Genomic DNA, 22,481 nt, shown 5'->3' on the forward strand with positions numbered 1-22,481 from the left:
CACCCAACACCTCCTGACAACTAAACCATGGCTCCAAGTGCCACATCCAATCCCCTCTTGAACACCTCCAGGGATGGGGACTCCACCACCTCCCTGGGCAGCACATCCCAAGGGACAATCTCTCTGGCTGGGAAGGAACTTTCTTCTCACCTCCAGCCTAAACCTCCCCTGGCACAGCTTGAGACTATGTCCTCTTGTTCTGGTGCTGGCTGCCCTGGGAGAAGAGACCAAGCCCTACCTGGCTACAACCTCCCTTCAGGGAGTTGGAGAGAGCAAGAAGGTCTCCCCTGAGCCTCCTCTTCTCCAGGCTAAGCAACCCCAGCTCCCTCAGCCTCTCCTCACAGGGCTGTGCTCCAGACCCCTCCCCAGCTTTGTTGCCCTTCTCTGGACACCTTCCAGCAGCTCAACCTCCTTCCTAAACTGAGGAGCCCAGAACTGGACACAGGACTCAAGGTGTGGCCTAACCAGTGCAGTGTACAGGGGCACAATGACCTCCCTGCTCCTGCTGGCCACACTCTTCCTGATGCAGGCCAGGATGCCATTGGCCCTCCTGGCTGCCTGGGCACACTGCAGGCTCATGTTCAGCCTACCATCAACCAGCACCCCCAGGTCCCTCTCTGCCTGGCTGCTCTCAGCCACTCTGACCCCAGCCTGTAGCACTGCCTGGGGTTGCTGTGGCCAATGTGCAGCACCTGGCACTTGGATGTGTTCAATCTCCTGCCCCTGGCCTCTGACACTGCTTGAGCTTCTGCCAGCCCATCCAGGGTGGCAGCAGCTGTGGTGGCACTGGAGGAAGAAAGATGGCAAGGCAGCTGGAGGGTGGGAGAGCCCAGCACTGGGACTTGTTGAATGCCATCCTGTTGGACTCTGCCCATCTGTCCAGCCTGCCAGGGTCCCTCTGCAGAGCCCTCCTACTCTGTTCTGCCAGGTGCCAGTGGTGTGGGAGCTGGGGGTAGCCCCCTGGCTGGGGGTCTCAGTGACACTGCTTGCTTTGCCTCTCACCAGGTCTGAATGCATCAACAAGTTCGCCTCGGTCTTCGGGACCATGCCTCTGAAGGTGGTGGAGCACCGTGCCGACCCTGTCCTCTACAAGGATGACTTCCCAGAGAAGCTGAAGAGTTTCCCCAACATTGGCAGCTTGTAAAGGCAGCTGTGGGAGGAGCCTGGGCCCTGGAAAGGATGGCCAGAAAGCTGCTCTGAGGGCTGGAAAGCCCTGAGGGATAAAATGCCTGGAGCATGGCCTGGCATCTGAGGCAGCTGCCAGGCTCGTGCTGGGTTGTCTTCCCTTCACACTGCACAGAGGTGGGCTGGAAAGCTGGGCAGCTGCTGCTGGTGCCCACAGAGAGCTGAACCTACTCCTGGGGCCTCCCAGGAGAGTCAGACACACACTTTGCTCCAAAGAAGGCTGCGAGAATAAAGCACAATCTCCTCCTCTGTGCTCTGCCTGGCCTCTGATCCAGTGTGCTGCAGCTCTCTGGCTGCTAAAGCACCCATCATCCCTCAGAGCACTGCAGAGCTGCTCTCTGCTGGGAGGAACTCTCTGCCTGTGCTGTCAGCTGGGGGGCTTCCATCTGCCCTTGCAGCTGGATTGTTGGCTTAAGTAACTGTGTCACATCTTCTACCTGTGTAGTGAGATGGGGGCTTGGTTTTCCCCTTTGGCAGAGACCAAACCAAATCTCTCTGTTGCAAGGGCAAAAGCATTTTGTGCTCCTGCAGTTATAGGGTGCAAGGGGAGCAGCTGGGAGGATGGGCTCCTTCAAAGCAAGAGACCTCCAGGACACAACTCAGTGTCACAGTACCACAGTCCATTAGAGATGGAAAGGGACCTCCAGAGCTCATCCAGTCCAAGCCCCTGCCAGAGCAGCAGCACCCAGGGGCAGGCTGCACAGGAATGCAGCCAGGTGGGGGCTGCAAAGGCTCCAGAGCAGGAGACTCCACAACCTCTCTGGGCAGCCTGCTCCAGGGCTCAGCACCCTCACACCAAAGAAGCTTCTCCTCATGCTGAGCTGAAAACCTTCTCTGCTGAAGTTTGTCCTCCATTGCTCCTTGGCTCATTGCTGTGCAGCACCCAAAGGAGCTTGGGCCCCTCCCCTTGCCCCCCACCCCTCAGCTATTGATAGACATTGATCAGATCCCTCTCAGCCTTCTCTTCTCCAGGCTAAACAGCCCCAGGGCTCTCAGTCTCTCTCCACAGGGGAAATGCTCAAGTCCCCTAAGCATCCTCCTGGCTCTCCCTTGGACTCTCTCCAGCAGGTCTCTGTCTCTCTGGACCTGGGCAGCCCAGAACTGGACAGAGGATTGCAGCTGTGATCAGAGCAGGGGCAGAGCAGAGGGGGGAGGACTCCCATTGCTGCACCTCTCCTTCCTGCCTAGGTCCCAGGGTTTCTGCTGCCTGTGTCAGAACGGACTCTGTCACACTGGGGGCGGGGGGGAGGGGGGAGGAAGATCAATCTCACTCTGGATTCTCTTTTTTGTCTTCATTATCAAAAGAGAGGTCAGGTTACAGCTTTACATCGTGGCCATACATCAGAATGAGACATCAGCACTAGAGCTGTGAAGGGAGTTTGTCACAGCTGAATCCTCCTCAGCAAGCAGCAGTGATTTATCTACCACTGAAGCCTGCAGACATCCCCAGGCACAGCCTCAGTTTGCAGGGCTGGGTGCCTGGGCAAGACACTGGTGGCACACACTTATAAACTCCTGTGGATTGCCACTCTTGGTTGGGGCTTTGCAACTGAAGGAGCCCCCTGCTCCTTCAGGGGCTGCCCCTGAAGCCCCCAGCTGAGGAAGGCCTCCTGGGAGGAGCTGTGCACATCAGAGCTGATTCTCGAGGCCGAAACCAACCTGCAGGAGCAGACTGAACACCACCAAAGCAGAGCTGAAATCGCCTGCACTGCTCCCCCTGCCCTTCAGCATCCCAGAGGATCCCCAGCTGGGCTGGGAAAGGAATCCCAGCTCCACTGAGGAAAGGTCTGTGGCCACATCAGGCTGATTTCACCCCTGTGTTGAAAGCCTTGCTTAGAGCCACCCTGCAGGCAAACCTTCTTCCTCAGATTTTGCCAAAGCCCACCCCCCCCAAAACACAATAGGACAAGTGTTAGGCACCGTGGCTCAGCCCCTCTCCTAAGCTGGCTAGGCAGCAATGACAGAAACCAAATGAAAGTCAGGCTGGGAACAGGAAACATCTGCTCCTATTTGTCTCACCCCCACCCAGCTCTGATCTTGCTGCCCAGCGCCCGGGGCGGTGCTGCCGATGCAAACCACCTTGGAGCAATTGCTCTGAGGAGATGCTGCTCTCCCAGCTCCTCTGGGGTCTGCCTGGGAACTGCATCCTCTCTGTCAGCCTGTCAGTGGGCTTTGCTGCTGCCTTTGCTTGTTCCTCACTTGCTGTGGTGTTGGGGAGCAAGGAGGGGATGATGCTCTGCAAGGGGGGTGTCACAAGGCACAGGGAGATTTGTTGCTGGTTATTCCTCTTCTGCAGCCTCTTGGGTTCATTTCTTCCTCAATCTCAGAATCCCAGCATGGTGAGCTGGGAAGGGACCACTGGAGAGCATCGAGTCCAAACTCCCCTGCTCCAGCAGGGCACCCACAGCAGCTTGCCCAGGAGCCCGGGGGGGTTGGAAGCTCTCCACACCAGGAGACTCCACAACCTCTCTGGGCAGCCTGCTCCAGGCCTCCAGCACCCTCACAACAAAGAAGTTTCTCCTCCTGTTCAGATGGGATTGCCTAGGTTCCAGTTTGTGCCCTCTGCCCCTTGTTCTGTCCCTGGGCACCACTCAGCAGAGCCTGGCCCCAGCCTCTTGCCCCCCACAGCTCCTTCAGCTCCCCTCTGGGGCTGCTTTTCTTCAGGCTCTCAGCCCCAGGGCTCTCAACCTTTGCTCCTCCCAGAGCTGCTCCAGGCCCCTCAGCATCTCTGCAGCCTCTGCTGGACTCTCTGCAGCAGTTTATTGTCTCTCTTGAACTGGGGAGCCCAGAGCTAGCCCTGAGACTCCAGATGTGGCCACTTCATGTCCTGCTGCTTGAGCACCAGGAGACAGCAGCTTCTTTCTCTCCAGAAGGCAGCTTCGGAAGGGTGGCTGATGCAGTGTGGTGCTCCCCTTCAGTTGGGGCTGTTCATCTGGGGCTGAGTTCAGCAGCTCAGCCCAGTGAGGCCACTCTCCTTGGGCAGAGCTGTGAACCTGCTCCAATTTCCTGGTCCTTTCCCAGTGAGGCAGCAAAAGGCTCAGATTCTGCAGAGCCTCAGAGGGTTTGAAACAGTTGGTGGGGGGCAGCCTAACCCAACCACCCTAAACTGATCTCCAGGTGAGTGGCAACGCACTGGCTCCTTGTGCCTGCATCTCAGTGCATCCCTGTGTAGGTTCTCCTTCCCCAGGGACACCTCTCAGTCATCTGTGGACATTTTCACAGTGCTTCTGTGGGCCCAGCTCATTTAGGTGGCAGTTGGTCTCTCCACGTTGGGGGCAGCAAGTTGAGCTGCTGGCTGTCAAGTTACTGTGAGTTGGTGGTTTCATTTCCCCTCTCCCTTGCTGACTGTGATGTTCTTGCTGCAAGGGCTGTAGAGGTAAGTCCTGGGGTGAGTTTGTGGCAGGCTTTTCAGATCCATGTGTAACTTTTTACTGTGTAGATGTTGTCCCCCCCCACACACACACAAAAAAAGAAGTTGATTTTGGTATATTAAAAGAAGAGTCAATCCAAGGAGTGTCTGTGGTGTTTCATGGATTTAGGAAGGGCAGGTCCTGCCTGACCAACCTGATCTCCTTCCATGATCAGCTGACTGCCTGGTGGATGTGGGGCAGGCTGTGGATGTGGTCTGCCTGGACTTCAGCAAGGCCTTTGACACCGTCCCCCACAGCAAACTGCTGACTAAGCTGTCAGCCCGTGGATTGGACCATTACACTCTGTGCTGGGTTAGGAACTGGCTGGAGGGCTGGGCCCAGAGAGTGGTAGTGAACAGTGCCACATGCAGCTGGTGGCCAGGCACCAGTGGTGTGCCCCAGGGATCAGTGCTGGGCCCTGTCCTCTTCAACATCTTCATCGATGATCTGGATGAGGGGGGTAGAGTCAGTCATCAGCAAGTTTGCAGATGACACAAAGTTAGGGGCAGATGTTAGTCAATTAGAGGGTAGAAAGGCTCTGCAGAGGGACCTCGACCGACTGGACAGATGGGCAGAGGCCAACAGGATGGCATTCAACAAGTCCAAGTGCCAGGGGGCTGCACTTTGGCTACAGCAATCCCATGCAGAGCTACAGGCTGCGGTCAGAGTGGCTGAGAGCTGCCAAACAGAGAGGGACCTGGGGGTGCTGATTGACAGCTGCCTGAACATGAGCCAGCAGTGTGCCCAGGTGGCCAGGAGGGCCAATAGCATCCTGGCCTGCATTAGGAATGGTGTGGCCAGCAGGAGCAGGGAGGTCATAGTGCCCCTGTACTCTGCTCTGGTTAGGCCACACCTTGAGTCCTGTGTCCAGTTCTGGGCCCCTCACTTTAAGAAGGACATCGAAACACTTGAGCGTGTCCAGAGAAGGGCAACAAGGCTGGGGAGAGGCCTTGAGCACAGCCCTGTGAGGAGAGGCTGAGGGAGCTGGGGTTGCTTAGCCTGGAGAAGAGGAGGCTCAGGGGAGACCTTATTGCCCTCTACAACTACCTGAAGGGAGGTTGTAGCCAGCAAGGGGTTGGCCTCTTCTCCCAGGCAACCAGCACCAGAACAAGGGGACACAGTCTCAAGCTGCGCCAGGGGAGGTTCAGACTCGAGGTGAGGAGGAAGTTCTTCACCGAGCGAGTCATTCGTCATTGGAATGTGCTGCCCAGGGAGGTGGTTGAGTCATCGACCCTGGAGGTGTTCAAGGGGAGATTGGACGTGGCACTTGGTGCCATGGTCTAGTCATGGGGTCTGTGTTGATAGGTTGGACTCGATGATCCTCGAGGTCCTTTCCAACCTAAGTGATACTGTGATACTGTGATACTGTGATACCTCTGGAGCAGCCAGGGCTGGGGTTAGAGGGAAGGACTACAGCAGAGGGCTGGCTGGGATCCATAAATCTCTGTCAGCCTTGGGAATATCCAACCTGTGCTGCTGTCAATAGTTTGTCTTTTCCCACAACTGCAGCTGGACTCTGAAGTCCCAAGTTGTTTCTGCATTGGAGGGCCAATGGCATCCTGGCCTGCATCAGGAACAGTGTGGCCAGCAGGAGCAGGGAGGTCATTCTGCCCTGTGCTCAGCACTGGTTAGGCCACACTTTGAGTCCTGTGTCCAGTTCTGGGCTCCTCAGTTTAGGAAGGAGGTTGAGCTGCTGGAAGGTGTCCAGAGAAGGGCAAGAAAGCTGGGGAGGGGTCTGGAGCACAGCCCTGTGAGGAGAGGCTGAGGGAGCTGGGGTTGCTTAGCCTGGAGAAGAGGAGGCTCAGGGGAGACCTTCTTGCTCTCTCCAACTCCCTGAAGGGAGGTTGTAGCCAGCTGGGGGTTGGTCTCTTCTCCCAGGCAGCCAGCACCAGAACAAGAGGACACAGTCTCAAGCTGTGCCAGGGGAGGTTTAGGCTGGAGGTAAGGAGGAAGTTCTTCCCAGAAAGAGTAATTGGCCCTTGGGATGGGCTGCCTGGGGAGGTGGTGGAGTCCCCATCCCTGGAGGTGTTCAGGAGGAGACTTGATGGGGTGCTTGGTGCCATGGGTTAGTTGATTAGGTGGTGTTGGGTGATAGGTTGGACTGGATGATCTTGAAGGTCTCTTCCAACCTAATGCCCTGAATCCATCCCCCCCTCACCTTTTGGAGGAGAGGAGTCCTTACTCTCCCCTGCTGCCAAGGGCTGACAGTAGCATCTGTCTTGGGAGGAATGGGGAGCAGATCTTTCCTCTTATTATGGAGAGAGACAGAAAAGGTGGGACCCTACCTGGAGCACTGGGTCCAGTTCTGGAGCCTCTGTGCCAGGAAGGCTCTGGAGGGGCTGGAAGGTGTCCAGAGAAGGGCCATGAGGAGGAGCAGAGGGCTGGAGCTGCTCTGCTCTGGAGACAGCCTGAGAGAGTTGGGGTTGTGCAGGCTGGAGAGGAGAAGGCTCCCAGGAGACCTTCTGGTGGCCTTCCAGGATCTGCAGGGGTCTGCAAGAAAGCTGGGGAGGGACTTGTGAGGGTGTCAGGGAGGGATAGGAGTGGGGGGGATGGAGCAAAACTGGAAGTGGGGAGATTCAGCTTGGCTGTGAGGAAGAAGTTGTTGCCCATGAGGGTGGTGAGAGCCTGGCACAGGCTGCCCAGGGAGGTGGTGGAAGCCTCCTGCCTGGAGGTGTTTGCAGCCAGGCTGGAGGTGGCTGTGAGCAACCTGCTGTGGTGTGAGGTGTCCCTGCCCACGGCAGGGGCTTGGGGCTGGCTGAGCCTTGAGCTCCAGCTCCCTTCCAGCCCTGACAATTCTGTGATGTTATGAAGTGGAGCTAGCAGCGTGCCAGCAGCTTGCTGACTGGAAACAGCCCCAAAAGGTTCTCCCCCCAAGGCTGTGCCTGTTTGCTGACTTCAGTTGGTCTGGAAAAAGGCTCCAGGAACTTTCCACCAAATTCACTTTGCTCCTTCTAACCCCCAGAGCTCTTAGGAAGCTTCAGGGAGCTTCTGCAGCGACTGCTCAGCAGCAGGCTGCGTGCAGGAGGCAAGGCAGCAGGTGAGGTGGCCGAGGGGAGCCCCAGGAGTCTGCAGAGAGAACGCACCCAGGACATTGAGGTTAAGAATCCAGCAGGTGGGATTCTTGCTTCTTTTGTCTTGTGGCACTGCAGAAATGAGTCACATCTGTTGGATTTTGAACGCAGAAGGCCAAGGGCAGCCTGGGCTGCACCCAAAGCAGCGTGGCCAGAGATGGAGAGAGGGGATCCTGCCCTTCTGCTCTGCTCTGTGAGACCTCACCTGCAGGGCTGTGCACAGCTCTGGAGCCCTCAGCACAGCAAGGACTTGGAGCTGATGGAGAGGCTGCAGAGGAAGCCACCAAGGTTGTCTCTGGGAGGAGGACAGGCTGAGGGAGCTGGGGGTGTTCATCCTGGAGAGGAGAAGGCTCTGGGGAGACCTAAGAGAAGCCTGCTAGGACCCGAAGGGGGTTACAGGAAGGCTGCAGAGAGACTGTTTGCAAAGGCCTGCAGGGACAGGAGCAGGGGCAATGGCTTCAAACTAGAGCAGAGCAGATTGAGATTGGATGTGAGGAATAAGTTCTGCACCAAGAAACCTAATAGCTACACCTCAGCATCTGCAGGGGACCTACAGGAGGAGCAGGGAGAGGCTCCTTCGAAGGGCTGGCGCTGACCAGAGGAGCAATGGTTTGACACTGGGGCAGGGGAGATTGAGGTTGGACATGAGGAGGAGGTTCTGCACCATGAGGGTGGTGGAACACTGGAACTGGTTGCCCAGGGGGGGCAGTTGAGGCTCCATCCCTGGAGATCTTCATGGTGAGGCTCTAAAGGGGCTCTGGGCAGCCTGATCCAGCGGAGGATGTCCCTGCTGAGTGCAGGGCAGACCTCGGGAGGTCCCTTCCAGCCCAGAGCACTCTCTGATTCTATTAGCTGGTGTGGAGCTTGAGAAAGGTGAAAGCTTTTGACCACCAAGGGCATGAGGAGCTTGGGTTCCACTCTGCACAAGGACTTGACCTCCAGACCAGGCTTTGTGTGTGTGGTGCTGAGTTGCCCTGGTGTTAAAAGGGTGAAGCTTCTCTCTGCTACCCTCCAGGGCTCTATCTGCCCTGGGTGATCCTGCCTGGGCAGGAGGGTTGGACTCCATGGTCTCCAGAGGTCCCTCCCAGCCCCTACCCTCTCTCATTCTGTGATTCTGTGCCATGCACAATGGCAACCTGTGCACCTAAAGCCCAAGGCTTGGGGCTGGCTGGAAAGTGCCCATTGGCTGTTCACTTGCCCAGTGTGAACTCCTCCTGCTGGGCTGATAGATGGAGGCACAGAATAGCTTTGGTTGGGAGAGGCCTTTAAGATCCTCAAGCTCAGCCATTCCCCCAGCATTACCAAATTTCACCCCTCCAACAGGTCCCTCAGCACCACATCTACCAAGCCTTTCAATCTCTGCAGGAGTGGGGGCTCCTCTGTGCCAGGGCTTGAGAACTCAACTGGGGAAGAAATTGTTCCCTTCCCCTTGTCCAACCTAAACCCCTCCCCTGATGCAACTTGAGGCTGTTTTCCTCTGGTCCTCTTTTTCTTACCTGGGAGAAGAGCCCAACCCCCACCTGCCTCCAGCCTCCTTGCAGGGAGCTGCAGAGAGCAATGAGGTCTCCTTCACACCCCCAGCTCCCTCAGCTGCTCCTCCCCATCCCTGCTCTCCAGACCCTTCCCCAGCTTCATTGCCCTTCTCTGGACCTGCTCCAGCCTCTCAATGTCCTTCTGGGAGTGAGGGACCCAAAACTGAGCCCAGGATTTGAGGAGTACTCAAGGTTCAGCCTCACCAGTGCCAACTGTGGGGGAGAAATCCCTGCCCTGGTCCTGCTGGACACACTTGTGATGATCCAGGCCCAGGTTCTGGTGCTAACCCACGCCCCTCAGCACCACATTTGTGTCTTCTAGACTCCTCCAGGCATGAGGCTTCCACCACCTCCCTGGGCAACCTGTGCCAGGCTCTCACCACCCTCCTGGGCAACAACTTCTTCCTCACAGCCAATCTCAATCTCCCCACTTCTAGTTTTCCTCCATCCCCCCCAGTCCTATCCCTCCCTGACCCCCTCACAAGTCCCTCCCCAGCTCTCTTGCAGCCCCCTGCAGATCCTGGAAGGCCACCAGAAGGTCTCCTGGGAGCCTTCTCCTCTCCAGCCTGCACAACCCCAACTCTCTCAGGCTGTCTCCACAGCAGAGCAGCTCCAGCCCTCTGCTCCTCCTCCTGGCCCTTCTCTGGACACCTTCCAGCCCCTCCAGAGCCTTCCTGGCTCAGAGAGCTCCAGAACTGGCCCCAGAGCTGCAGCTGTGGTCTCAGCAGAGTGGAGCAGAGGGGCAGAATCCCCTCCCTGGCCCTGCTGGCCACACTTCTCTTGCTGCAGCCCAGGCTCTGCTTGGCTCTCTGGGCTGCAAGTGCTCACTGCTGGCTCCTGCTGAGCTTCTCCTCCCCCAGCACCCCCAAGGCCTTTCCTGCAGGGCTGCTCTCAAGCCAGTCCCTGCTCAGCCTGTATCAGTGCCTGGGATTGCCCTGAGCCAGATCATCCCCAAGGTTTTCTGACCAAGGCACCAGAACAAGAGGACACAGTCTCAAGCTGTGCCAGGGGAGGTTTAGGCTGGAGGTGAGGAGAAAGTTCTTCCCTGAGAGAGTCATTAGCCATTGGGATGTGCTGCCCAGGGAGGTGGTAGAGTCCCCATCCCTGGAGGTGTTCCAGAGGGGATTGGATGTGGCACTTGGTGCCATGGTCTAGTCATGAGGTCTGTGGTGCCAGGTTGGACTCGAGGATCCTCGAGGTCTCTTCCAACCTTGGTGATACTGTGAGGCTGTGATCCCCAAGGCTTTCAGACTGAGGGCAGAGGGTTCCCTCCTGCACTGTCCCCAGGGCCATGCACTCAGGACAGATGTGGTGTCTCTCCCTCTCTCTGGCCCTTTGCAAGCCTCCAGGTCCTCCTGCCGTGAAAGCTTTTCCTGCCGGGGGGGGGGGCCGGGTCCCAGCTGGGTGCCAGGCAGGCGGGGGAACGGCCCTGCCCTTTTGCCACACTTCCCACAGAGCAGGCAGCAGGGGTGGGGGAGGCTGGGAGCAGAAGAGATGCAGCAGTCCCAGGAGGAGCAGCTCGCTAACTGGGAGCATCTGTCTTGGCTCCAGCAGTAAGTTACGAACTGCAAACCCAGGGAAAGTGGAAGGTCCCTTCCCAAGTAATAAACACTTGTTTGTCCTGGCTTAAATGCAACACCTCTCCCATGTGGGCTCCAGCTGCTCCTCGGGCAGATGCACCTTGCCTGGCTCTGGCCTTCCTTGCCCACGAGGAGGTGATTGCAGCTCCATCTGCCCAAAGGTTAATCACCTGATAACAACACCAAAAGAAAAAGGCAAATCTGCTCAGTCGCCAAGGAGAGGGGGAAGGGAAACCACATCAATGGTTTTCATCCCGAGTGCCCCAACCTCCCCCTGCCCCCAGGTCCCAGGCTCCAGCAGAGAAGCTGAGCCAGGTGCTGCGGAGCCACGGCTCAGAATCACAGGCACAGAAACGCTCAGGCTGGGAAGGAGCCTCGGGAGTGCCAAGTCCAGCCCAGAACCCTGCTCTGCAAGGCTCACCCCTCAAGCAGAGCCCCCAGCACCACAGCCAAACCACCTGCAAACACAGCCAGGCTTGGGGACTCCACCACCTCCCTGGGCAGCACTTTCCAAGCCCTGACCACTCTTGCTGGGAACAAATGACTTCCTTGGTGCAGAGGCCATCCCTCTTCTTCTGTCACTAGTGACCTGTGAGCAGAGACCAGCAGCAGCCTCTCCACAACCTCCTTTCAGGCAGCTGTAGACAGCCAGGAGGTCTCTCCTCAGCCTCCTCTCTTTCTCACTAACCATCCCCAGCTCCTTCAGTCTCTCTCCATCAGATTTCTTCTCCAGGCCCTTCCCAGCTTCCTTGCCCTGCTCTGCCCTGGCTCCAGCACCTCCACATCTCTCTTGGATTGAGCTGCCCAAAGCTGGACACAGCACTCCAGCTGTGGCCTCCCCAGAGCTGAGTCCCAGGGGACAATCCCCTCCCTGCCCCTGCTGGACACAGCATTGCTGATCCCAGACAGGAGGCCTTTGGCTCTCTTGGCCCCCTGGGCACACTGCTGGCTCCTGTTCAGCTGCTTGTCCATCAGCACCCCCAGGTCCCTTTCTGCCAGCAGCTTTCCAGCCACACTGCCCCAAGCCTGGAGCACTGCTTGGGGTTGTTGTGCCCCAAGGGCAGGACCTGGCACTTGGCCTGGGTGAAGCTCCTCCTGTTAAACCCTGGCCCACTGATCTCCCAAAGAGAAGACTTCCATGCCAGGAGGAAGGAGCAGCTTCAAGACAAAAGTGAGCACACAGCTCACAGGATGTCAGGGCTTGGAAGGGACCTCTGGAGATCTTCAAGTCCAACCCCCCCAGCCAGAGCAGGAGCACAGGATCACAGCCTGGCTCCTGACCCTAGATGGAGTTTCTAGAGAGGCTTTCTTTTGAGCTCCTTGGCAGCCTCTCTGCTCTGTCAGCCATACAACCAGGATGTTACTGCAACTGGCTTTAGGCTGAGCTTGGCCAACATCTGGCTCTGAGTGCCTGGGGAGGGGAAGGAATGTTTCTGCTCAGAGTGAGAGGAGAGGCTAAGCTTGCAGCAGCACCTGCATTATCCATTGCTTCACTGTGAGATGGAACCCAGCCATGCTCCAGCTGAGCCCACCTGATGCTCCCAGCCAACTGGCCCAAAGGCCTCAAGGGCTCTGTGGAGCTCAGTGGGTTGCTGGCAGCTGCTGGGAGCCTTCTGCCCTCTGTCTGAACATGAAGGGCACTTTCCAGTCCACCCACCCTGGCTGCAGGGGCTTGGGCTCTTACTGGGGCCAGTGCTGGTGGGGCCATGGAGTTTCCTCAGGAGTAACAGAAAGGGTCCTCCCAGAACCCCATGCTGGGATGAGGCAAGAGAGGAGGACAGCCTGAAGGAGCTGGGGTTGTGCAGGCTGGAGAGGAGAAGGCTCCCAGGAGACCTTCTGGTGGCCTCCCAGGATCTGCAGGGGGCTGCAAGAAAGCTGGGGAGGGACTTGTGAGGGTGTCAGGGAGGGATAGGGGTCTGGGACACCTCTGAGGGGGGCAGAAATCAGGCCTGGGACAGGGAGCCAGCAATGGGCACTGGCAGCCCAGAAGGCCAAGGGCAGCTCAGCTGCCCTTGGCCTTCTGGGCTGCCAGTGCCCATTGCAGAGGTGGAGGGAGAGGATCCTGCCCCTCTGCTCTGGGGTGTCAGGGAGGGATAGGAGTGGGGGGGATGGAGCAAAACTAGAAGTGGGGAGATTGAGATTGGCTGTGAGGAGAAGTTGTTGCCCAGGAGGGTGGTGAGAGCCTGGCACAGGTTGCCCAGGGAGGTGGTGGAAGCCTCCTGCCTGGAGGTGTTTGCAGCCAGGCTGGAGGTGGCTGTGAGCAAGCTGCTGTGGTGTGAGGTGTCCCTGCCCATGGCAGGGGGTTGGGGCTGGCTGAGCCTTGAGCTCCCTTCCAGCCCTGCCAGTTCTGGGATTCTGTGTGCCCTGGGAGGTGATAGGGCCAAGCCAAGCCCCCTCCCCAGTGTAAGGTTTGGGTCTGCCCTCCAGCCCAGTGAGCAGAATCTGGCTCCCAGTGGGCAGCCCAGGGGAGTCTAGCAGAACCAGAGTGGAGGGGAGGGTGTGAGGCTTGGAGGCTGAGCTGGGAGGGGAGGGAGCATGGCTGGCATGCAGGAGAAAGGAGCACTTTCAGGGGTAAGGTTCCACCACTACTAGCCCTGGGGGTCTTCTCTCTGGACCTCAGGAGACCTCTTGCCATGGTACCACGATCAAGACTGTGCTCTGTAAAGGCCATAAGGGCAGCTGAGGCTCTCAGGGAGACATGCTCCTCTGCTCCATGCAGCCTCTCTGCTGGCCTCTGCATGCTGAACGGGCCAGCATTAGGTGGGAGCTGGCTGGCAGGGTGGTCCTGCTCATGCCTGCTGCCTCTCAACCATCTCAGGAGAGACAAGGAGAGACCTTCTCGCTCCCTGTGACTTCCTGCCAGAAGGTTGGAGGAGGGTGGGGGTTGGTCTCTCACTCCAAGAAGGACCCTGAGGTGCTGGAGCAGGTCCAGAGAAAGGCAACCAAGCTGGGGAAGGGTCTGGAGCACAGGGCTGGGGAGGAGCAGCTGAGGGAGCTGGGAGGGGGGTTAGTGTGGGGGAAAGGAGGCTGAGGAGAGACCTCACTGCTCTCTGCAGCTCCCTGCAAGGAGGCTGGAGCCAGGGAGGGAGGCTGGAGCCAGGGAGGGAGGCTGGAGCCAGGGAGTGGGGCTGCTCTGTTCTCCCCAGTAACAATCGACAGGATGAGAGGAAATGGCCTCAGGCTGTGCCAGAGGAAGGTTAGGTTGGGCATGAGGAACAATTTCTTCCCCCAAAGGGCTGTCAAGCCCTGGGGCAGGCTGCCCAGGGTGGTGGCAGAGTCCCCACCCCTGGAGGGGTTTCAAAGCCGTGCAGCCGTGGTGCTGAGGGCTGCGGTTTCCTGGTGAGCTGGCAGTGCTGGGGCGAGGGTTGGGCTCCATGCTCTGCGAGGTCTGCTCCCAGCCCAGGGCTGCTGTGGCTGTGGTTCTCTTTGTCCCCGGCCAGGCAGCAGCCCTGCGAGCTGCCACCTGTTGTTAATCTACCCCGGGGCTAATCCCTGCCGCCCTGCGTCAGCAGTTCAAAAGGCCAACCCCTGCTCCTGTGCCAGCTCCAATTAACCTGAGACTCCAGAGCCCCTCTGATCACATTTCAGCTGTCCTGGGGCAGCAGCAAGCCAGCCAGACCCCAGCTGAGCCCGGAGGAGAGCAGGAGCACACAGGCTCACAGGATGTCAGGGGCTGGAAGGGACCTCTGGAGACCTTTCAGTCCAACCCCCTGCCAGAGCAGGAGCACAGAATCCCACAGAATCCCACAGAATCCCACAGAATCCCACAGAATCCCACAGAATCCCACAGAATCCCACAGAATCACACAGAATCACACAGAATCCCACAGAATCAAGCAGGCTGGGAGAGACCTTCAAGACCAGCAAGTCCAACCTATCACCCAGTACCAGCTGATCATCTAAACCATGGCACCAAGAGTCTCATCCAGTCTTATTTTAAACACTTCCAGGGATGATGACTCCACCACCTCCCTGGGCAGCCCAATCCAGCACAGGTCACACAGGAACACACCCAGACAGGGCTGGGAAGGCTCCAGAGAAGGAGACTCCACAACCTCTCTGGGCAGCCTGCTCCAGGCCTCTGGGAGCCTCACAGGGAAGAAGTTCCTCCTCATGCTGAGCTGGAACCTCCTGTGCTGCAGTTTATATCCACTGCCCCTTGTCCTATCCCAGGGAGCAGCTGAGCAGAGCCTGTCCCTGTCCCCTCCCTCTTGACCCCCAGCCCTCAGCTATTTATCTACACTGATTAATTCCCCTCTCAGCCTTCTCCTCTCCAGACTGAACAGCCCCAGGGCTCTCAGCCTCTCCTCCCCAGGCAGTGCTGCAGTCCCTTCAGCATCCTTGGACTCTCTCCAGCAGATCCCTGTCCCTCCTGAGCTGGGGAGCCCAGAGCTGGATGCAATATTCCAGGTGAGGTCTCAGCAGGGCAGAGCAGAGGGGGAGGAGAACCTTCCTGGCTCTGCTGGCCACACTCCTCTGAATGCAGCCCAGGACCCCCTTGGCCTTCTTGGCTCCCAGGGCACATTGCTGCCCCATGCAGAACTTGCTGCCCCCCAGCACTCCCAGGTCCTTCTCCAGGGGCTGCTCTCCAGCAGATCCCCTCCCAGCCTGTGCTGCTGCAGTTTATTCTCCACTCCCAGGGGCAGGACTCTGCTGAAAGGACAGTGTTGGTGCCTGCCTTGGACAAGCTGCTTGGAACTCAAAGCTCTTCCCAAGGGTGTTCAAAATCCAGAGTGAGTTCATTTGGCACCAAGAAATTCCAGCCCACCTCCACCTCCCAGAGAGGAGACAAACACACAACAGGGCTGTGAGTGCCCCTAAAGATGACCTTTGTGAGATTCTCCCAGCCCCAAGCTGCTCTCTGGTTCTGAGGTTCTGAAAGTGCAACAAAAAAGGTGCAGGTGGGTCCAGAGGAGAGCCACCACGATGGTCACAGGGCTGGAGCACCTCCTCTGTGAAGACAGGCTGAGAGAGCTGGGGTGGTTCAGCCTGGAGAAGAGAAGGCTCCAGGGAGACCTAATAGCTACACCTCAGCATCTGCAGGGGACCTACAGGAGGAGCAGGGAGAGGCTCCTTCGAAGGGCTGGCGCTGACCAGAGGAGCAATGGTTTGACACCGGGGCAGGGGAGATTGAGGTTGGACATGAGGAGGAGGTTCTGCACCATGAGGGTGGTGGAACACTGGAACTGGTTGCCCAGGGGGGCAGTTGAGGCTCCATCCCTGGAGATCTTCATGGTGAGGCTCTAAAGGGGCTCTGGGCAGCCTGATCCAGCGGAGGATGTCCCTGCTGAGTGCAGGGCAGACCTCGGGAGGTCCCTTCCAGCCCAGAGCACTCTCTGATTCTATTAGCTGGTGTGGAGCTTGAGAAAGGTGAAAGCTTTTGACCACCAAGGGCATGAGGAGCTTGGGTTCCACTCTGCACAAGGACTTGACCTCCAGACCAGGCTTTGTGTGTGTGGTGCTGAGTTGCCCTGGTGTTAAAAGGGTGAAGCTTCTCTCTGCTACCCTCCAGGGCTCTATCTGCCCTGGGTGATCCTGCCTGGGCAGGAGGGTTGGACTCCATGGTCTCCAGAGGTCCCTCCCAGCCCCTACCCTCTCTCATTCTGTGATTCTATTCCATGCAGCAGTGGGAACCAGACTTAACATGGCCTAGGGCAGCCTGCTCTGGCTGGAGATGTCCCTGCTGACTGCAGGGCCACTGGACAAGACCACCTGGGAGGTTCTCTTCCAGCCCTTAGCAACCTGTGCAGCTGTGATGGACCTTAAAAGCTGACCTTGGAAAGTCACCTTACAAGCCAAGCCAAGCCAAGCCAAGGCCCTACCTGGACCTCAGCAAGGCCTTGGACACCATCCCCCACAGCAAACTGCTGGCCAAGCTGTCAGCCCCTGGCTGGGACAGCAGCACTCTGAGCTGGGTTAGGAACTGGCTGGAGGCTGAGCCCAGAGATTGGTGGTGAATGGTGCCACAGCCAGCTGGCAGCCAGGCACCAGTGCTGTGCCCCAGGGATCAGTGCTGGGCCCCAGCCTGTTCAATATCTTGATTGATGATCTGGAGGAGGGCATTGAGTCCAGCATCAGTGAATGTGCAGCTGACAGCAAGCTGGGGGCAGGAGTTGATCTGCTGGAGGGTAGAGAGGCTCTGCAGAGGGACCTTGCCAGGCTGGGCAGATGGGCAGAGGCCAAGGGCAGGAGATTGAACACATCCAAGTGCCAGGTGCTGCACATTGGCCACAACAACCCCATGGAGAGCTACAGGCTGGGGTCAGAGTGGCTGAGAGCAGCCAGGCAGAGAGGGACCTGGGGGTGGTGGTTGATGGTAGGCTGAACATGAGCCTGCAGTGTGCCCAGGCAACCAGAAGGGCCAGTGGCATCCTGGCCTGCATCAGGAAGAGTGTGGCCAGCAGGAGCAGGGAGGTCATTGTGCCCCTGTACACTGCACTGGTTAGGCCACACCTTGAGTCCTGTGTCCTGCTCTAGGCCCCTCAGGTTAGGAAGGAGGTTGACTTGCTGGAAGGTGTCCAGAGAAGGGCAATGAAGTTGGGGAGGGGTCTGGAGCACAGCCCTGTGAGGAGAGGCTGAGGGAGCTGGGGTTGCTTAGCCTGGAGAAGAGGAGGCTCAGGGGAGACCTTCTTGCTCTCTCCAACTCCCTGAAGGGAGGTTGTAGCCAGGTGGGGGTTGGTCTCTTCTCCCAGGCAGCCAGCACCAGAACAAGAGGACACAGTCTCAGGCTGTGCCAGGGGAGGTTCAGGCTGGAGGTTAGGAAGAAGTTCTACACAGAGAGAGTGATTGCCCATTGGAATGGGCTGCCTGGGGAGGTGGTGGAGTCCCCATCCCCGGAGGTGTTCAGGAGGAGACTTGATGGGGTGCTTGGTGCCATGGGTTAGTTGTTTAGGTGGTGTTGGATTGGTTGATGGGTTGGACACGATGATCTTGAAGGTCTCTTCCAACCTGGTCTATTCTATTCTATTCTATTCTATTCTATTCTATTCTATTCTATTCTATTCTATTCTATTCTATTCTATTCTATTCTACTCCATTCCATTCCATTCCATTGCATTCCATTCCATCCTATCCTATTCCATTCCATTCTTTCCTACCCTATCCTATCCTATCCTATCCTATCCTATCCTATCCTATCCTATTCTATTCTATTTTATTCTACTCTACTCTATTCTATTCTATCCTGTCCTATCCTATTCCACTCCCTCTTTCTGAGGGTCTGTGAAGTGCAGAGGAGGTTGAAGAAGGACCAAGCTGCAAGACTCTTTGTTCTCCTTTAATATTCCACAGTAATGAGCTGGCAGATACATGGCTGCATAGGCAAGTAGCATCACATGGCACAACCCTCACAAGGGCAACATCTTCACTGATTTCTTTATCAGTAGTTGGTTTTTTTTTTGGGGGGGGAGGTTTGAGGGTTTGCTTTTGTTAATTTTTTTTAATCCTTTTATTTCCTTTCCTTTTATTTTATTTTATTTTATTTTAGTATTTTTTATTCTTCTTCTTCCAGAACTTTCCCTTCCCCTCCCCCCCCCACCCCCACTTTGTTTGTTTGTTTGTAGCACTTCCTACCCCCTCCCTTCCCCTCCCCCAGGCCTTTTGAAAGCTAAAGAACACAATAAAATAAGAGGTTGGGTTTAGACAAGGTTAGGATATTTTACAACAGCAACAACAACTCCCCCACCTCCCCCTCCCCCTCTCTCTCCCCTCCCCCCACCCCCCAAAACAACAACAACAAAATCAATAACAACAAGAAACCCAACACACCCCCCCCCCCCCCCAATAATAGTGATTGAGGTTTGGTTCTCCTCCTTGCTCCCACTCTTTGCACACCCTGCCACACCTCAGCTGATATATTATCGGACATCCAAAGCTGTCCCTCTCAAAATCAGTAGTATAAAAGTCCTACCTAATCCCTACCTACCTATGCTGGGGGGGCGTGGGGCCAGCAAAGGCTCACGGGGTGCAAAGCCACCCCACCACCTCCTCCCACCTCTTGTTTGGGGTCCAGCAGCTTCCCCTCCCATTCCACACCCACCCCTTCCCATCTGGGTTTCCTTTCTCCTCCTGCTCTTTCTCCTTCTCCTCCTCTTTCTCCTCTTCCTTCTTCTCCTTTTCCTCCTCCTTCTCCTTCTTTCTCCTTCTCCTTCTTATTTCCTCGTCCTCCTCTTCCTTCTCCTTCTCCTTCTTTCTCCTTCTCCTCCTCCTTCTCCTTCTCCTCCTCCTCCTTCTCCTTCTCCTCCTCCTCCTTCTTCTCCTCCTCCTTCTCTTCTTTCTCCTTCTCCTCCTCCTTCTCTTTTCTCCTTCTCCCTCTCCTCCTCCTCCTCCTCCTCCTCCTTCTCTCTTCTCCTTCTCCTCCTCCTCCTCCTCCTCCTCTCTTCCCCTTCTCCTCCTCCTCTCTTCCCCTCCTCCTCCTCCTCCTCCTCCTCTCTTCCCCTTCTCCTTACCTCTTTGCCTTTCACCCTGTCTCTCAGAGCAGCACAGCAAACACGGGGCTCTGCCTCTGCTTGGTTGTTTTTCAGGCCTTTTCATGGCTTTGGTTGTTGGGGGCTATTTATGTCTCTCCTTCCTCTCTTTTGCCTTTGTTTGCAGGGTGTTTTACAGCGTGCTGGGCAGGCTCAGGGAGTGAGGGAAGCACAGCTTCCTGCCTCAAAAGAGGAGCAGGGAAGTGACTGCTCCCCTGTGAGGCTGCGCCTCGAATACTGCCTTCAACCCTGGGACCTCTGAATCCAAAAAGGACACAGAAGTGCTGGGGCAGGTCCAGAGAAGGGCAATGGAGCTGGGGAAGGGGCTGGAGAACAGGGCTGGGGAGGGCTGAATGACAGACTTGGGGTCGTTTAGGCTGGAGGAGGCTGAGGAGAAGGCAGGTGGTGAGGGGTCTGGAGAAGAGGACTCGTGAGGAGCAGCTGAGGGAGCTGGAGCTGTTTGGTGTGGAGGGGGCTGAGGGGAGACCATGAGGCTGGTGAAGGGTCTGGAGACCAGGTCTTGTGAGGAGCAGCTGAGGGAACTTGGGTTGTTTAGTCTAGAGGAGGGTGAGGGGAGACCTCATTGCTCTCTACAGCTCCCTGAAAGGAGGCTGCAGGCAGGTGTGTGTGGGTCTCTCCTCCCAAGGAACAAGTAATAGGACAAGAGGAAACTGCCTCAAGTTGTGCCAGTGGAGGTTTAGGTTGGACTTGAGGAATAGTTTCTTCCCCAAAAGCGTTGTCATGCCCTGGCCCAGGCTGCCCAGGGCAGTGGTGGAGCCCCCATGCCTGGAGAGCTTGCAGAGCTGTGCAGATGTGGTGCTGAGGGCCATGGCTCACTGGTGACCTGGCAGTGCTGGGCCAAGGGTTGGACTCAGTGATCTTCAAGCTCTCTTCCAACCAAAATGATCCTACAACTCTAAACCACCTCCACCACTGGAGACACCCCTCTGACAACCCTGCTTGGGCAGCACAGCCTCTAAACCCAGCCCAGGCTGCCAGCTGAGCTGCAGCTCCACATCCTGGCACCACCTGGGGCCTTCCCCTCCTCATGCTCCTGACTCGTGCTTGAGTGCTCCAGCAGGGCTGGGTGCTTGTTCCCATGGGCTGCAGAGCAGAGGGTTGCTGGTTCTCCTTCATCTTCCTCTCTTGGCCCTCCTCTCCATGGGGCTCTACTCAGGTATGTGCTGGGGCAGTGAGACCTGATGTGAGTAGCAGACTCAAGGGGAGCCAGCAGGAGCCTGGCTGCTGATTAGAGAGGCTGCTAGGAGCATAGGTGGGTGGCAGCAGGGATCTTGCTCCTCTCCATGAGTTTCTCAGCCCTAGCAGCCCTTAGAGTTTGGACCCTTCAGGGCACACAAGGCTGAGCCTGGTTCACCACTTGCTACTGAGGGTCTAACTGCTTGTAGGCAAGAGGTGCCTCTGAGTATTTGGCAGTGAGTAGCACCCAACTACTTTTAACCCAGTGCTGGACCCCTGAGCTGCTCTCACTGCTGATATCCTCCTCCTAAACTTCTCCACTGGGGAGGTTTAGGTTGGACATGAGGAAAAATGTCTTCACCAAAGGGTTGCCAAGCCCTGGCCCAGGCTGCCCAGGGCAGTGCTGGAGTCCCCATCCCTGGAGGGACCAAAAGGCCCTGGAGATGTGGTGCTGAGGGCCATGGTTTAGTGGTGCCCTGGCAGTGCTGGGGTGAGGGTTGGACTCCACCATCTTACAGATCTCTTCCAACCAGAATCATAGAATCACAGAGCTGGCAGGGCTGGAAGGGAGCTCAAGGCTCAGCCAGTCCCAGCCCCCTGCCATGGGCAGGAACACCTCACACCACAGCAGGTTGCTCAGGGCCACAATGATTCTATGATTCTAGTCCCAAGGCTCTGGGACAGCTCTGATGTTTCTAGCCAGGGGGCAACATAAAGCAGCCCCGTGGCAGGCTGCCTCCTGCAGAACCAGAGCCAGGAGGAGTATTTTTCTACCTCCATGAGGCTGGAGCTAACTGAGTGCTGCACCCTCAGAGGATGCCACCACGGGCATGGCAGCTGTTGGGGCACCTGGGGCAGCTGTTGGGGCACCTAGGGCTGGGGAGACATTTTGATTGGGTGTGTGGATACAAAGCTTAGAGCTTCAAAGAGAAGAGAAGGCTCCCAGGAGACCTTCTGGTGGCCTTCCAGGATCTGAAGAGGGCTCCAAGAAAGCTGGGGAGGGACTTGTGAGGGTGTCAGGGAGGGATAGGACTCGGGGGAATGGAGCAAAACTAGAAGTGGGGAGTTTGAGATTGGCTGTGAGGAAGAAGTTGTTGCCCATGAGGGTGGTGAGAGCCTGGCACAGGTTGCCCAGGGAGATGGTGGAAGCCTCCTGCCTGGAGGTGTTTGCAGCCAGGCTGGAGGTGGCTGTGAGCAAGCTGCTGTGGTGTGAGGTGTCCCTGCCCATGGCAGGGGGTTGGGGCTGGCTGAGCCTTGAGCTCCCTTCCAAGCCTGACAGTTCTGTGATTCAAAGGCAAATCCAAGCCAGGGGAATCTCAACTCCATCTACGGGCAGGAGTGAAATACCACATAAGAAATAAAGAGAGGAGAAAGGCATTAAAATCATCATCATCATCATCATCATCACCATGCTCAGGATAATAACCACTAATTACAAAGGAAGGGCTTCACCCTGGTAACTTGAGAGCATGCTGCTCCTGGGAGCCTAAGGAGCTGTTGGGATGCAGGTTGGCTTGGGTGAGAGAGAGAGGGAGAGAGATAAAATTATATGTGTCCAGGCAGATCTTCCTGCTCATTTAACAGCCAACTTAAAACCCCAACAAAGCCAAGGCCAGCCTTCAAATGCATGGCAGATGTGGGTGGAATTACAGAGGCAGGGGCCTTCAACCTGCTTTTGGACACTCCCAAGGGGAGCTCCTTCCACCGAGCCACCAGTGGGAAGGCAGCCCTGTGACACCGGGGGACAAAGTCTCCCCACCCTGCCCCTCATGATGCTTTCGGTCAGTGGGGTTTGAAGTAGGTGGTGAGCCCATTGTGTGCTCTGCAGGGCGGGGTTAAGGGGTGAGAAAGCCTTGGCCAAGCCTCTAACTGCTCCCAGAGGATTCTCCTCTGTCTCTAAGGCGTTCAGTCCTCTGGGCTCAGGTGAGATCCTGGCCCCATGGAAGTCCAGGAGGAACAGCTGCCCTTCCACTAAGCTCTGGAATGGCTACAAAGCTCTGTTGGAGCTACCTTTGGTACCTGCAGGCCACACAAGACCCAT

The 22,481-nt window shown here is 57.1% G+C and overlaps 1 protein-coding gene across 1 annotated transcript in view; it reads left to right on the forward strand.

Annotated features, from left to right (window-relative positions):
• Positions 1–1,434, forward strand: part of EXT2 (exostosin glycosyltransferase 2) — a 90,328-nt gene extending 88,894 nt beyond the window's left edge. The window contains exon 14 of the mRNA XM_068166841.1: positions 1,006–1,434. Coding sequence (XP_068022942.1) covers positions 1,006–1,144 — 139 coding nt within the window. The 3' untranslated portion in view covers positions 1,145–1,434. The remainder of the gene's footprint in view (positions 1–1,005) is intronic.
• The last annotated feature ends 21,047 nt before the right edge of the window (positions 1,435–22,481 follow it).

This window comes from Melanerpes formicivorus, unplaced genomic scaffold, assembly GCF_026170545.1.
Source record: "Melanerpes formicivorus ecotype bairdi unplaced genomic scaffold, bMelFor1.0.p_v2 SCAF_108, whole genome shotgun sequence".
In the NCBI taxonomy this organism is placed as follows: domain Eukaryota; kingdom Metazoa; phylum Chordata; class Aves; order Piciformes; family Picidae; genus Melanerpes; species Melanerpes formicivorus.